General features: G+C 57.5%; 1 protein-coding gene across 1 annotated transcript; it reads left to right on the forward strand.

The window, feature by feature from the left end:
* Positions 1-3862: 3862 nt before the first annotated feature.
* LOC309452809 (olfactory receptor 14J1-like) lies at positions 3863-4795 on the forward strand (the record flags this gene model as incomplete). The annotated part of the gene is made up of 1 exon (XM_082077488.1): positions 3863-4795. The coding sequence occupies one exon, from the start codon at positions 3863-3865 to the stop codon at positions 4793-4795; it is 933 nt and encodes a 310-aa protein (XP_081933614.1).
* Positions 4796-13766: the final 8971 nt, after the last annotated feature.

The following is a 13766-nucleotide window of genomic DNA, read 5'->3' on the forward strand; positions in this document are numbered from 1 at the left end:
GTTTTCCAGCATCTCAGGAGACAAGTCGTGCCAATTGCTGGGTTCAAGGAGCTGGTCAAGTGTCTCATCTCCATTTCTGCAATGGTGGCTTTGATGTCTGGCTGATGTGTGACTCCATACATGGATGCTGAAACCTCTTGAACAACCTATTCTGAAAGGATGAACAAGGTGGGCATTTCTTTCTGGAAGGGTATTAGGACAGCGAAAAAAACCCTGGGTTGGAGCAAATGAAAAGGGATGCAAAAGTTGTGGTCAGAATCATTTAGAGGTACTTGCAAAGCAGCCCTGCACCTCATGTGAATTATTCCTGTGGTCAGGGAGAACCTGAGAGTTGACCCTAAATTGAAAATGTGAAGGGGAAGGAAGGACAGCGTCATTCAGGCTCAAAGGGACCTCAGGAGGTGTCTTGACCTCCTCACAGCAGGGTCAGACCAGATTACTCAGGGCTTTATCCAAACACATCTTGGTCTCTTTCTGGGACAGAGTGAGTGTGCACTCCTGGGAAACAGCTTCCAGTGCTTGACTGTCCTCATGACTGGAAAGTTTCTCCCTTTCTACAGCACCTTTCCAAGCCCAACCATCCAGATGGTTTTTACCCATCTACTTGCACACTGACACAGACCATAATATCCTACCTTGGACACAAGAATATTGCAGGGGATGATGCTGAATGCCTTGCTGACTTCCAGGTAACAGACCATCAATGTTCTCCCCACATCCACAACCCTGTCCTTTCCTTTATAAAAAACAAAGAGGATGGACAGGCACAACCTGCCCTGGGTAAACCCCGTCACCTCCTCTTCCAGACTCCCAGAAATGGGGTCCCAGTGGACATGCTCTGGGGCACAGCCCTTAGTTCACCTGCTCACCCACTGGCCATTTTGAACAGTGCACACACTGTGTGAGAGCTGCCGTTGGTCAGGGAGTCCCCCCAGTCTCCATGAGCTTTCCAAGATGGTGGAGAGTGGCCTCACTGTGACATCGTCCTGCTGTCTCAGCTCCTGGGATGCTGCCCCTGCTGTCCCATAGACTGGAAAGGATTGTGTTAGTTCCAGTGACCCTGACTTGATCCCCGTCCACTGCTGGTTGTTCTGCCTCCAGTCACAGAGGCCTGGGAGACCTTGCTAGTGAAGATGGAGGACAAGAGACACAGAGATTATCAGTTCTTTCACATATTAAATTCATCAGTGGCCACGCAGTGTTTTTGTTTCTCCTTTAACTGTTCCTGCAGTAGTAACAGCTCATTATGGGGCCCTTGAATTGCCTTACAGGTCTGGACTGAGCTTGGCGGCTGCTGTCCTTGCAGATCAGACGAACTCACTCCTGCCACCCTGCCTGGCAGTTTATTCCATCCGTGTCACAGCTCTGTCTGCAGCACTGACAGCTCCAGCTCCCCCAGTCAGGTCCCTTGCTGAGGACATTTCCTCACATCTGGGCTGAACCACCCCAGCTGTGGCACCAGCCCAGCTCTGACCTGCCACAACCTGGTACCAAGTGTCCAAGAGCCCATGTGTGCAAAGGCTTTGCTTCAGAGCACGGACATGACATGGCCAAAGACTGATGAATGTCTCTCTAGACCTAGGAGTATAAAACCAGAACAAAATGCCTAAATGCCTCCAACTGAAGATATTCCTTCCCCAGTTTGCAGAAATTAGATACTTTGCTATAACATTCCTGGTGTCCTGTCTAATGATGGGACAAGAGAAGATGATTCTCATACCGATTCATTTTTTAAAATGAAAAATACAATGCTGGAAAGAAGTGTCTCCGAAGAGGAGAGAGAATCAACATCACTGATTACTTCAACATCGAAGCTGTGCCACTGGAGCCCCAGGGACACCTGGAGGAGCCCAGAGGGGACAGAGAAAGGGACATCATGTGCTGCTCCTGTGCTGCTGAGCTGGGCTGGGCTCCTGGGACACAGGGAGCTCATGGAAGCAGCAGCGATGTAGAGAGACAGCTCTGCCCAGGAGCAGCTCCTCTGCAAAGCGCAGCAGGGCTGAGGGCTCTGCCTGCAGCACCGAGGACACAGGAGACAGGCAGAGAAAGAGGAAAGGAAATGTGGGGTGAGGATTGCTGTGAGTTCACAAGGAGAGAAAACTTCACAGGCAGTAAGTCTGTGGCTGCACATTATTACATTTGTAGATTTTAGTGGAATTTCCTAACGCTGGTACATCAAACAAGATACGTAAGTAAAACTATTAGAGACTTTCTTGTATAGATAAGGAGGACCCGCAGCAGAGCAGGGATTTCCTCCTTAAACCATCAGAGGGATAACACATGGCAGCTGCCTCCTGCTGAGGATGACTCCAGGTGTGAGAAGCTCTTTGTGCAGGCAGGGGTGCCCAGGGCTGTCCTGCAGAGCAGGGTCCCTGCACCCCAGGGCTGTGCCGAGGCAGGGACTCTGCCGCCTGCCAGGGTCAGCGCTCAGCGTGCCCGGGAGATCCCCACGGTGCTGTGGGGAGAAGCTGTGGGGGGAAGGAGCAAGATCTGGTAGGGCAGGGTCATGCTGTGGAGGGTGCTGTCTGGGTCAGCACTGCTAACAGCTCCAGATCACCTGCAGGATTTTTTCCAAGTGGATGCCCCAATGACAAGATCAGTGCAAGGATTATCTGACAGATAAGGAGCTTTCCTGGGCCTGTCTTTTCAGTTTCCTCTCCCAAGGGGTGGGGGGTGCAGGAAAGGATAAAATGAAAATGAACTCTCATGCTGAAACAAGTCACTGAGACTCCTGAACTGCAACTCTGAGTGATCAGTACGTCTGCCAGAAGGCTCATGACATCCCTTCACCACCCCTCTCCTGTGCACAGCACCTGCATCACCTTGGCTGGACCCATCTGCCTTAGTCTGACCTGTCCTGTTTTCCAGCCTGCAAACAGGAAGATGCCCCAGGCAGTGCCAGTGAACAGGCAGGATCTGTAGGGCCAGGGCGAGGGCACAGAGGGTGGGATGGTCTGTGAGCACTGACAGGGAACAGACATGGGCAGGGAAACACCTCCCAGAGGGAGAATCTCCAGGCACCAGGGAAATGATCAGAAATGAGAGGAAACTGAACCCGGAATTGTTATGGGAGGGAGAACAGAGAAAAGTCCCTGTGACCCCCTGCAGTGCAGATCCCTCTGACCCGTGGGGTGTGGGCAATGCAGTCTGTGGGGCTGGGGAATGAGATGTGTATGTCCTGGGCTAAATGTTGGATGCTGAGACCTTAGGGAAGGGTGAGACCTGTCATGGTCTGAGGTGGATCCCTCTGCTCTCAGCAGTGCCTGGTGGCTTTTCAGGGTAACATGGCAGTGTGATCAGCCTCCATCTCAGAAAGGTGCCAGCCCAGGGCAGCTGGAGCAGGACAGAGGGACAGAGCAGCTGCCCTCACTCTGCACTGACCCACAGGCACCCTCTGGTCTCACAGGACTCGCTCTGTTCTCCCTGAGTGCAGCAGAAATGCTGAGGGTTTCTGACACCCAACAACACTCCCCAGGGTGGGAAGGGAGAAGGAGCTGTAGAAACCCCAAACCTCTCACACTCAGTTTCTCAGGCCTGGGGGTACAGATGCTGACAGTCCCTTCTGCACCAGGAGCGGTTCCAGCTGACAAAGCTGAACCCCAGGACTGGCCCCTGCCCACCCGATCACACAGGGCCAGGCTGACTCCTCAAGAGCCCCTGGGCAGAGACCCTGCTCTTCATTGCACACTCATCAAGCACCGACGAGGGCTCCAGCCAGGACGTTATCCTGAAAAATAATAAAGTGGGTCTCTTTGTGTGAAGGGATGGGAGAGACTTTGGGAAATGGCTTTGGTTGTTCCCATAGAATTCTCAATCTAAACCTTTTCCTCCTTGCACAGGTCCTCATGCCCACAGGCAGCCAATGTCCAACAGCAGCTCCATCACCCAGTTCCTCCTCCTGCCGTTCACAGACATACGGGAGCTGCAGCTCTTGCACTTCTGGCTCTTCCTGGGCATCTACCTGGCTGCCCTCCTGGGCAACGGCCTCATCATCACCACCATAGCCTGGGACCAGCACCTGCACACCCCCATGTACTTCTTTCTGCTCAACCTTGCCCTCCTTGACCTGGGCTCCATCTCCACCATTGTCCCCAAGTCCATGGACAACTCCCTCTGGGACACCAGGGTCATTTCCTACCCAGGATGTGCTGCCCAGGTTTTTTTTTTCTTTTTCTGTGTTACAGCAGAGTTTTACCTTCTCACCATCATGTCGTACGACCGCTACATTTCCATCTGCAAACCCCTGCACTACGGGACCCTCCTGGGCAGCAGAGCTTGTGTCCACATGGCAGCAGCTGCCTGGGCCACTGGGTTCCTCTATTCTCTGCTGCACACGGCCAATACATTTTCACTGCCCCTGTGCAAGGGCAATGCCCTGGGCCAGTTCTTCTGTGAAATCCCCCAGATCCTCAAGCTCTCCTGCTCACACTCCTACCCCAGGGAACTTCGGCTTCTTGTATTTAGTCTCTTAATAGGATTTGGCTGTTTTGTGTTCATTGTGGTGTCCTATGTGCAGATCTTGAGGGCCGTGCTGAGGATCCCCTCTGAGCAGGGACGGCACAAAGCCTTTTCCACCTGCCTCCCTCACCTGGCCGTGGTCTCCCTGTTCCTCAGCACTGGCACGTTTACCTACCTGAAGCCCCTCTCCAACTCCTCCTCATCCCTGGATCTGGTGGCATCTGTTCTGTACTCAGTGGTTCCTCCAGCAGTGAACCCCCTCATCTACAGCATGAGGAACCAGCAGCTCAAGGATGCCCTATGGAAACTCATATCCTTGTGTTTTCTGAAGCAATAAACTGGCCATCTTCTTCTATACAGGAGTTTTAATGTAACTAATTATAAGCCCAGCCTGTCAACTGGATTTTCTGGTGGTGTTGGTTGTTTTCTTATTGTGATAATGTTGTCATCCCCTTTCTAATTCACTGTTGGCTTTTCTTTTATAACTGTTGGCTGTTTAAATGAGCAGCAGTGCTCTTCTTGTCTCTAAAAAGAATAAAGGGCTCTTTAGTGACTTTTTTTTCACTATATCCTTCCCGCAAGGGCTTTTTGGAGCTGCAGGGTTAGTTCCTGTGCGTGGTGGAGGGGAATACAGCTCTGGCATGGCAGCACTGCCAGGGAGCAGCAGCGCTTGTTCTTCCAGAGCTGTTCTGGTTCCACTCCCACACTCTCCTTCTCATCCCTTGTGTTGGTGCAAGGCCTGAGTGCTCTGGCAGCTTGGTCACCGTCCTGCTGTGTGTCAGTCCTGTGAGCGCAGGCAGGGACAGGCAATGGGCACTGCTGTAACAGAGCTGGCCTCACAACAGCCTTTCCAGATAGAAAGGTGATCTTCTATGGGCAGTGCATGATGGTTTATATCTTCAAGCATATGCTTACGATAGTGTCCCACAGATTCAAACCCCAGTGTACAGCTGAACAGCGTGTGTGTGCAGGGCTGGCACACAGCAGTGTCCTCTCACAGCCAGGCTCCTGCCAGAGACCTGCAGGACCAGCAGAGCAGGGGCTGGGCTGTGCCTGTGTTCACTGGAAACACTGCAGAAGCTGCCCCAGGGCATCATCATGGACGGGCCCCTCTCAACCACCATTTCCAGCCCTGACTTCTCTCCCAGCTCACAGAGATTGTTCTTCCCTCCATGGAATGACACTGAATGACTAGGTCAGCACTCCATGTCTGCATTGTACAGATGAGATGTGAGCATGCACATCCTGGATGTGAGGTGAGATGTACCCAAGTGAGCACAAACAACATCAGCTATTCCTGGGGGTTCCATGAAGGCCTGTGGGACAGACAGTGTCTTGAGGTCACTTCATGTTGGCAGAAACATCCTATGGAAAACCACCTGAATGCAGCACTGGGTTGTGCTTCCTTGAACTGAGGTCCCCATGTCCATTCCTCATGATGTGGGACACGTCAGATGAGTGCAGAGCAGGGCTGAGGTGCCTCCCGTCCTTTGGAAGTGGCACCAGGAGGCCAGAGGGAAACCAAGAGTACGGCCTCTATGTGCAACAGGGAAAGATTCTGTCTCTGAACACCCCTGGGTGCAGAAGGAGTTCACAAGGCCAGCTCAGACTTGGATGGCAGACAGAACTTGACATTACTGTGTGTGACTCCAAGAACAAACCTCAGTGGCTTGGTGATATTCATCTCAGCTGCTGGAACGGCTCATTGCAAGTGTTCCTGTTTGCTACATCACCCTTGCCCATGATCCTGGGTTGTGCTCTCAAAAGTACCAGAGCACTCAGAGAGGTTCTGGGTTCCTTGGAAAAGCAGACATCCGACCCAACTTCAAGAAGGGCTCTTTATTAAAATCCAGCCATTTTCCTCAAGAGGAGCTGCTCCTCCACCTGGTTTAGCGCCAGCAGCACAGGGCTCTCAGGCTCCATCGTGATCTTGGCCGCTTCCATGAAGAGCACACGATGACAATGGTCTCAGTTGCCAGGTAGCAGATGAAGGGTTCGCTGTCCTCCTCCAAGGGCTGAAGGGCTGCAAGAGAAAGAAGCAGAGCCCAGATGAGCTCCCATGGCTGCAGAGACCCCCAGGCATCCCCTCCAGACCACGCTCCCTACTCACCGCTGCAGATCTCAGACAGACTCTCCTTGCTTGGGTCCCTCAGGTGCCGCACAGCCAACCCTGGGCACAGAGCTCCGTCAGCCCCTGCTCCCTCCCCTCATCAGGGCTGACCCCAGGGGAGAGCAGGAGCCGAGATGCTGGGACCGAGCGAGGCGGCCACCATGGCCACCTGCATGGGCAGGGCTGGGAGGGGAGGCCAAGGCCCTGCACGGGGCAGCCGGGGCTCTGGCAGCCACAGGGCTGCTCCTTGTGCCAGGACAGCGGCGGGGACTGGGGCCAGGCTGCCGAAAGAGGGACCCAGGGGCTGTGACTCACCGATGAACCTCACGGCCGCCTCTCGCAAGCTGGCCTGAGCATCCCTCAGGTATGGCAGGCTCTGACTCAAGAGCTCTTGAGCTCTGCTCCTGTCCCGCTCCAGCTGGAGAGAGCACAAGGGTGTGAGCACGTCACTGTCCCTCCCCAGCTGGCTGGACCAGTCCCTCCCCACAACAACCCACATTCCCCTTCCCCCCCGGCCATCCACGTGTTCCAGCCAGGAGCCCTGTGGGGCTGAGAGAGAGACACAGGCGGAGGGGTCCCAGGGGTGCTGAGAGCCCTCCCTCCCGCTGGCTGCGGGGCAGAGGGAAGAGCCCCTGGGGGCTCTGTTCTTGAGGACAGGGAACAAGGATGCAGCTCGGGGCTGCAGCAGGACAGGCGAGGCACATCTGCAGAGCCCACAGCACAGACATGTGGAGCAGCCCTGTCCAGCCTGGGCCCTGGGCCTTGGGGGTTGTCCTCACCAAGCTCTCTCCAATCCGCCATGTCTGCTCTGTCTGCACCAGGTGTCTGAGCTGTTTCCACCTGAGCAGTTCTGCGGCACCGAGGAGGGCTTCCCTGGCAACCTACGGAACAGCAGAAGCTGGGAGATGACACCATGTTCTGGGGCAGGAGACCTGGTGTCCCCCTGCTCTGTGCTTTGTTCCTGGGGTGATTCTGCCCTTAGGGAGCGGGGACATGCCCTGGCCCAAATGCCCAGGGGTCTCTTCCCTGCATCACTGCTCGGCTTTGAAATCTGTACCTTGGCCACACTCAGCACTTGGTCACTCATGCGGAAGAAGAGAGGGAGCAGGCCAAGTCGCACTGTATTCTTCATCTCCCTCTTGTCGTTCTGCACCACCATCTTCATCAGGTCTCTGAAGAAGCTGATGGAGCTCTCTCTCAGCTGGCTCAGCTCCTGGGAGGGAGCAGCACAGTAGGACCTGAGCACCAGTAGCTCTCTGCCCACGGGGAGCAGAAGCTCCTGCATGGCTGATGGGAGGGGAGATGCTCCAGGGCGGCATTGTGCACACTGCAGTTGTGGCCAGATCTGCGGCCCTGGGTGCGTGAAGGGACGTTCAAGGGACTTGCTCAGGCAGTGCCTGTGCCTCAAAACGCCGTCCCCGCATCCCCCAGCAGCCTCAGCAGCCATGGTGGGGAGGAGCTGTGGGAGCAGCTGGCAGGGAGAAGCTGGGCTGGGCTGCAGAACACGGAAACCATCCCACAAGAGCCCCAGGGAGAAAGGAGTGAAGCCCCTGCTTTGAGTGGCTGGGCAGAAGGGCAGCTGTCATTGTCCAGTGCCCACCCGCGGGGCTCAGGCTTATACATCAGTCTTATACATCAGTCTTATACATCAGCCTTACGTCATCAAAGAAGGGCAGGAGAAATTCTGCCAGCAGCACAGCGATGGGACTGGCCTCCTCCCTCTCCAGCTGAGCCATCACGTTTCTGAAGACCACCAGAGCCTTCATCCTGATGGCCTTATTGCCATACTGCAGGACCCACATCAGGTCTGGCAGCATGACCTTCATCTTTCTGGCCTGTATGAAGAAGAGAGTTGCCCTTTTGGGACCAGGTCCATGTGTGGAGAGCTCCCCAGGCAGCCCCCAGGCCCCACCATGGCAGGGAGGGCCTTTGGAGCAGGCACCCCAGCGCCTGACTGCCAGCCAAGGCCAAGCCCGAACCCACTGCCCCGGCCCTTGGCTGCCACCATGGCTGCCCTTGGCGACACCCCACTCACCATCTCGTCTCTCTGTGACAGCGTCATCATGCCCCTGAGCAACAGGGAGAGCACCGTTGGCCTTCGTTGCCTCAGAAACCTCATAACTAGGTACATTGGAGCAAACTCCTCCTCTTGCAGATCACTGCTGGCCAGTATCTGAAAGCAAGCCAGCAGTGAGTGACCGGCAGAGCTGCTGGGGCTTCTGGCACCGTGCAGCTCCTGGGGCACCAGGAGCTTCTTCCAGTAACTCACAGCCAAGCGAAGGATGGCGGTGTCCTCCCGGTGTGTATACAGGACCCTATAGTGCCGGTCCTGGAGTTGGATGTGCAGCTCCTTCAACACGTTCTGCAGGGTCTGGGGCATGGAGAACATCACCTCCCACAGTGCCAGGGCAGTGCTGCAAGAGAGCGCTCTGTCAGCAGGGCAGCCTGGGCCACAGCAGCGTGTCTGGGCTCCGCGCTGCAGGACGCCTGGGATGCCCTGGGCAGCAGCAGAGGCTGAGCTGGTGCTCCCGTGGGGCTGGCAGGAGCGCAGTGGGGGGCTCTGGGCTGTCTTGCTCAGCTGTGGCTGCTGCGGGCCTGGCTGACCCCAGCGCTGGAAAGCGTGGTGGGATGGAGGGTCCTGCTCCTCGGGGGTGTCCTGCAGGATTCCTTGGTGCTGGCAGCCAGGGTGTCTCCGGGCCCCTTTCCCCAAAGGGAACAAGGCCTCATGGCTTTTGGGGCCGGTACCTGTCTCCTGGTGGTGCGATTGTCAGCAGCGTCGACACCACCTCCCCAGGGCACTTGTCAGCCAGGGGGACAATTAGGGTCTCAACACTCTGCTGGGCTGGTGCCGTGCTGATGCACTCCAGGGTTTTATAGATGCAGCTCGTGATCTTTGGCACCTGGAGGAGACACAGGTGAGGATGGTGCTGCCACTGGAGTGCAGCCATTTCCTCAGCTGTCCTTGCCATCCCTCTCTGCCACCTTCATGTGGCTTCATTTTACTGGGATTTGAGAGGAAGAGATGGATGGAAGGAGGAACAAGGCCTGACAGGGCCGAAGGGCAGGACAATCCAGCCAAAGGCCACTTACATCCACCAGCCAGAAATCGCAGTCTCTCTTGACCATGTCCAGCATGTTTCTGGCCGCCTCCTTGCCAAAGGTGCTGGAGTCGCTCATGGCCTCGATGAACACCAGGACTATGTCTGTTTTCTCGGAAGGCTGGAGGTATTCTGCAAAGAGCTAAGGGAGGAAGGGAGGCAGCAAAGCCAAGTCACACCGAGTGCCCCGGTGCTGCTGCGTAGCCGGGCAGTGCCAGCAGCCCTGCAGAGACACCCGGCAGTGCTGCGGCAGTGCCAGCAGCAAAGCTGGCAGCAGGGGCGGCAGTGACTGCTGGGGAGAAGAAGAGAGGCCCGGGGTGAGGGAGGAGGGTTGGGGTCCTGGGCACAGGCTGCTGGCCCTGCCGTGAACCTGGGGTTGCTGGTGGCCAGCAGGACTGGGGCTGCTGCTGGGACACTGGAGAGCAGCCCTCGCATCGTCCCTGCTTGGGGACAGCAGGAACCCTCTCAGCAGGGACAGGGAGGCCACGCCAGCCCCCTGATTGTGGAGGCCTTTGTTCACACGAGTCCCCTGCTGGTGCCACCAACAAGAGTGCCAGCAGGAGCTCTTTACCATGACGTCGGGTTTTAGCCAATCCTCAGAGGAGCTGTCGGGATCTTCCAAGTGGGGCTGTCGTGCTTGATTCCTCCTGTCTGAACAGCAGGGAAACAGAGAGAACTCAGTAAAGCACAGCAGCTTTGTCAGCAAGCTTCCCAAAGCACCCCGAGATCTGCCCTCGTGATGGCAGGGCATAAGTGGGCAAGGAGAATTCTGGAGGGCATCAGGAACAGCTTCTTGCTACAAGCACTGAAAGCTCTAGCCAGGAGGACTCAGAGATAGACCTGCTCTTCACTGGCAGGAAAACCATGGCTTTGGGTCATGGCAATCAGCCGTATGTTTGGGTCTGGGAACCACAGAACAGCGGGCTTCAGGATCCCGAAAGGAGGGAGGAAGGAGAGCAGCAGAGAACAGATCCCAGACTTTGGGAGAGGGCTCAGCTGCTGCAGCAAAATGGCAGCTGGGATGCTACGGGAAGCAGCTGGGAAGGACAAAGGAGGTGAGGAACAGGAGCAGACCCATTGGGAGATGTCTGTGTGTAGAGGAATTGAGCCCAACACAACTTCTCTTACTGTTTTGTCCAGCCAAGAAGACAGAAAGGTGCTGCACTGCATTTCGAGCCAGAGTTCTTGCCTCTTCCCAGGAATGTTGGAAAAGGAGGAGATGCCCCAGCAGCTGTCCCAGCTCAGGGATCTGGATGTCTCTATAGCTGACAGGGCCGTGTATGTCTGTCCTAGAGCGGCACCAGGCCTGGGCGAGGGAGACAGAACAGCAGGAGGGTTGAGGGCAGGCGGCTTTGCCAAAGCCCTGAACCCAAGTGCGTGTCCAGGGCTCCGTGGGCAGGCAGGACTGTCCAGGGCCGTGCCGGTCACAGCTCCCAAAGCAGCTGGGTGGGCAACAGCCCCGCGTGGGGAGAGCTGCAGGCTGCTCTGGCGTGCAGGGATGGACAAACGGTCTGGCCAGAGGGTGCCTGGCTCCTTACCCCCAGTGTGGGATTCTCAGCCAACATGAAGCTCAGCCCCTCAATCCTCCCCACGGTCCTCTGCCGCACATGTTCTCTCTCGGAGCTGCTCAAAGTCAAGAGCATCTGGGAAGAGAGAAGCTGCTGGTGAGCACTGGGAGCCGCCACCACTCCAGCAGAAGCAGCACCGCTCAACTCTTGTGCTGGACTGGCCCACTCCATTAAGGGTTCCCCAGGACTCGACCAAAGCCTGTAGCGAGGCTCTTGCCCTGGGGTCCCTGGCAGGCTTGGGGCACATGCCCCAGGCCAGCCCTGTGGCCAGGCAGGAAGGCAGATGCCACCCTCTGCGGCCACTGTGCTGCTGAAGAGCCTGGAGGGCAGCCCCTGGTTCCCCGGGGAGGCGGGCACCCTCCTGGCAGCGCTCTCTGCACGGCACGGGGTGGGACTGTCCGCTCCAGAGTGGACACCCTGTCCCCCAGGGTGAGGAACAGCCCTTGCGAAGCCCAGACTTTGCACATCCAGACCTGGAAGATATTGTGCAGCAGGTCACTGACTCTGGAGGCATGAGAGTTGAGAAGAAACGCCTGCAGCATGTTGTCCATGGACTGCATGGTCTGCAAGAACACAACGGGTTGTGGTCGTGTTTCCTGCCACCCCTCTCACTCCCAGGAGACTGATGTGAACTCCCAGCACTGAAGGACGACTCCCGCACTGCTGCGCTGTGCCCGGGAGAGACCCGGGGCAAACAATCTGCTCTGGGCAGAGCAGCCTGTGAAACTGGACATGGCCAGGCCCACAGGCAGGGGACGAAGGGATGAGGGTGGGACAGCAGACCTGAGACCCTGCCCTGCCTTGGATCTCTGGTTCTATTGTGGCACGGGGTGGTTGGGGAGCAGACAGAGGGACCGGGGGCTCCTGTAGCTCACGCAGCACTTACTTCTAAGTAGAGGTAACGGTCCATGTCCTCCACTTCTGGTGGAAGCGTGAAGACACTGGAGAAGCAGGCTTGGAGCAGCCGTGTCTCCTTGCCCTCCAGCACCCCCTCCACTGCGCTGCAAAGAGAGAGAGCAGCCAGCCGCATGCTGGTACCTGGAGCAGCGCCTCGAGGCCTCGTGCAGGCGGCCCCGAGAGGGATGGGCAGGTACCTCAGTTCGGCAATGGCACGCATGGCGATCTGCCGCAGCGCCGTGCGCAGTTGGTCCCTGGGCTCCTCTTCCAGCAGCACCTGCAGAGCACAGCCAGGATGGGACCTGCAGCTGCCAGCACCCAGCGCCACCAGCCCCCGGCCCTGCACAACGCTGTCCTCACAGGGTGCCGGTGCCGCAGTCCTCGACCCCTTCCCCAGAGCCGCCGGGTATCCCCTCACCTCGATATTCTCTGCCAGCTTGTATCTCCGGCAGAAGACATCCAGGCCCCTTGGTGAGCAGTGGCGCCTGCTGGTGTCACACAGGTCACGGATGTCCATAAGAAACCCAATCTTGTGGCTTTCCTCCTGGCAGCCGGGGAGCAGAGAGGCAAACAGGGAGTGTGAGATGGGGACACGCGGCCAGCGGCACCGCAGCATGGGGGTGCAGTGCCCATTAGAGACCTGGGAGCAGCAGCTCTGCCCAGCCAGCACCCTCCAGCACTCCACAGCAGAGCCCCTGTCAGCAGATGCCGGCACAGCCACCTTTAAAGCGGCCGCGGTTACCTTTTCTGGGCTGCTGAGAAAGGACACGATGGAGTCCATGTATCCCCTTAGAAGTCCATTCACAGGTAACGCATCGGCATCTAATAAAGGGGGAGAGCAGGGAGGGCTGCAGAGAGGGTTTGCAGGCAGGACAGAGCAGAAGGAGATCTGCCCCCCATCCAGCCGCACGCCTGCTGCCCCGGCACAGTCTCCCCGTGCATGTCAGGGCTGCAGGGTGCCCGGCAGACGGGCTGTGATGCTGGAGCCAGGCAGGACGGGGAAAGCCCCCAGTGCAGTGGGTGAGGAACTCGCTTCAGACGGGCAGGAAAGGTCCCCGTCCCGCAGCACGGCTGCCTCCTGCCCGCCCAGCTGCCTCTCGCTGCCCGTGCCCTGCAGCAGGAGCTGGGTCCCCTCTGCCCGCAGAGGCTGTGCTGGGGCCAGCTCCCAGCTCAGAGCAGCCCTGGGCTTCAGGCAGCATCCTGGCCAACACCTGCGGAACCCCCCCTGCCAGCGTGCAGGGAAACGTGATCCTGGTGTTGAGCAGGGAGCGCTCGCTGGCCCCCGCCCTGCCCAGACAATCAGGGCCCCTCACTCACCCATCTCCAGGTCCTGGGCCATGCACAGCTCCTGGGGCTCTGCTGGAGAGCTGCTCTCCTGGGGAGCCCTGTCCTCCTCCAGGGCCACCACGGGGCAGGTGAGGTGTTTGTCTGCCATCTCGTGGGTTTGGGGAAAGAGGTATGGGTGAGGAATGGGGAAGACTTGGTGAAACACCACGAGTCTGCCAAGGGCAGCCGGGAAAGACGTGGGCTGCACTTGGGGAGTCCTCAGCACAAGTCTGCCGGGGGCAGAGGGGAGTCTGCCAGGGGCAGCTGAAGTGAGGGTGTGGTTGGACTCGATGATCTTAAAGGTTCGCT

This window comes from Streptopelia decaocto (assembly GCF_964273445.1).
Source record: "Streptopelia decaocto genome assembly, contig: HAP1_SCAFFOLD_831, whole genome shotgun sequence".
In the NCBI taxonomy this organism is placed as follows: Eukaryota; Metazoa; Chordata; class Aves; order Columbiformes; family Columbidae; genus Streptopelia; species Streptopelia decaocto.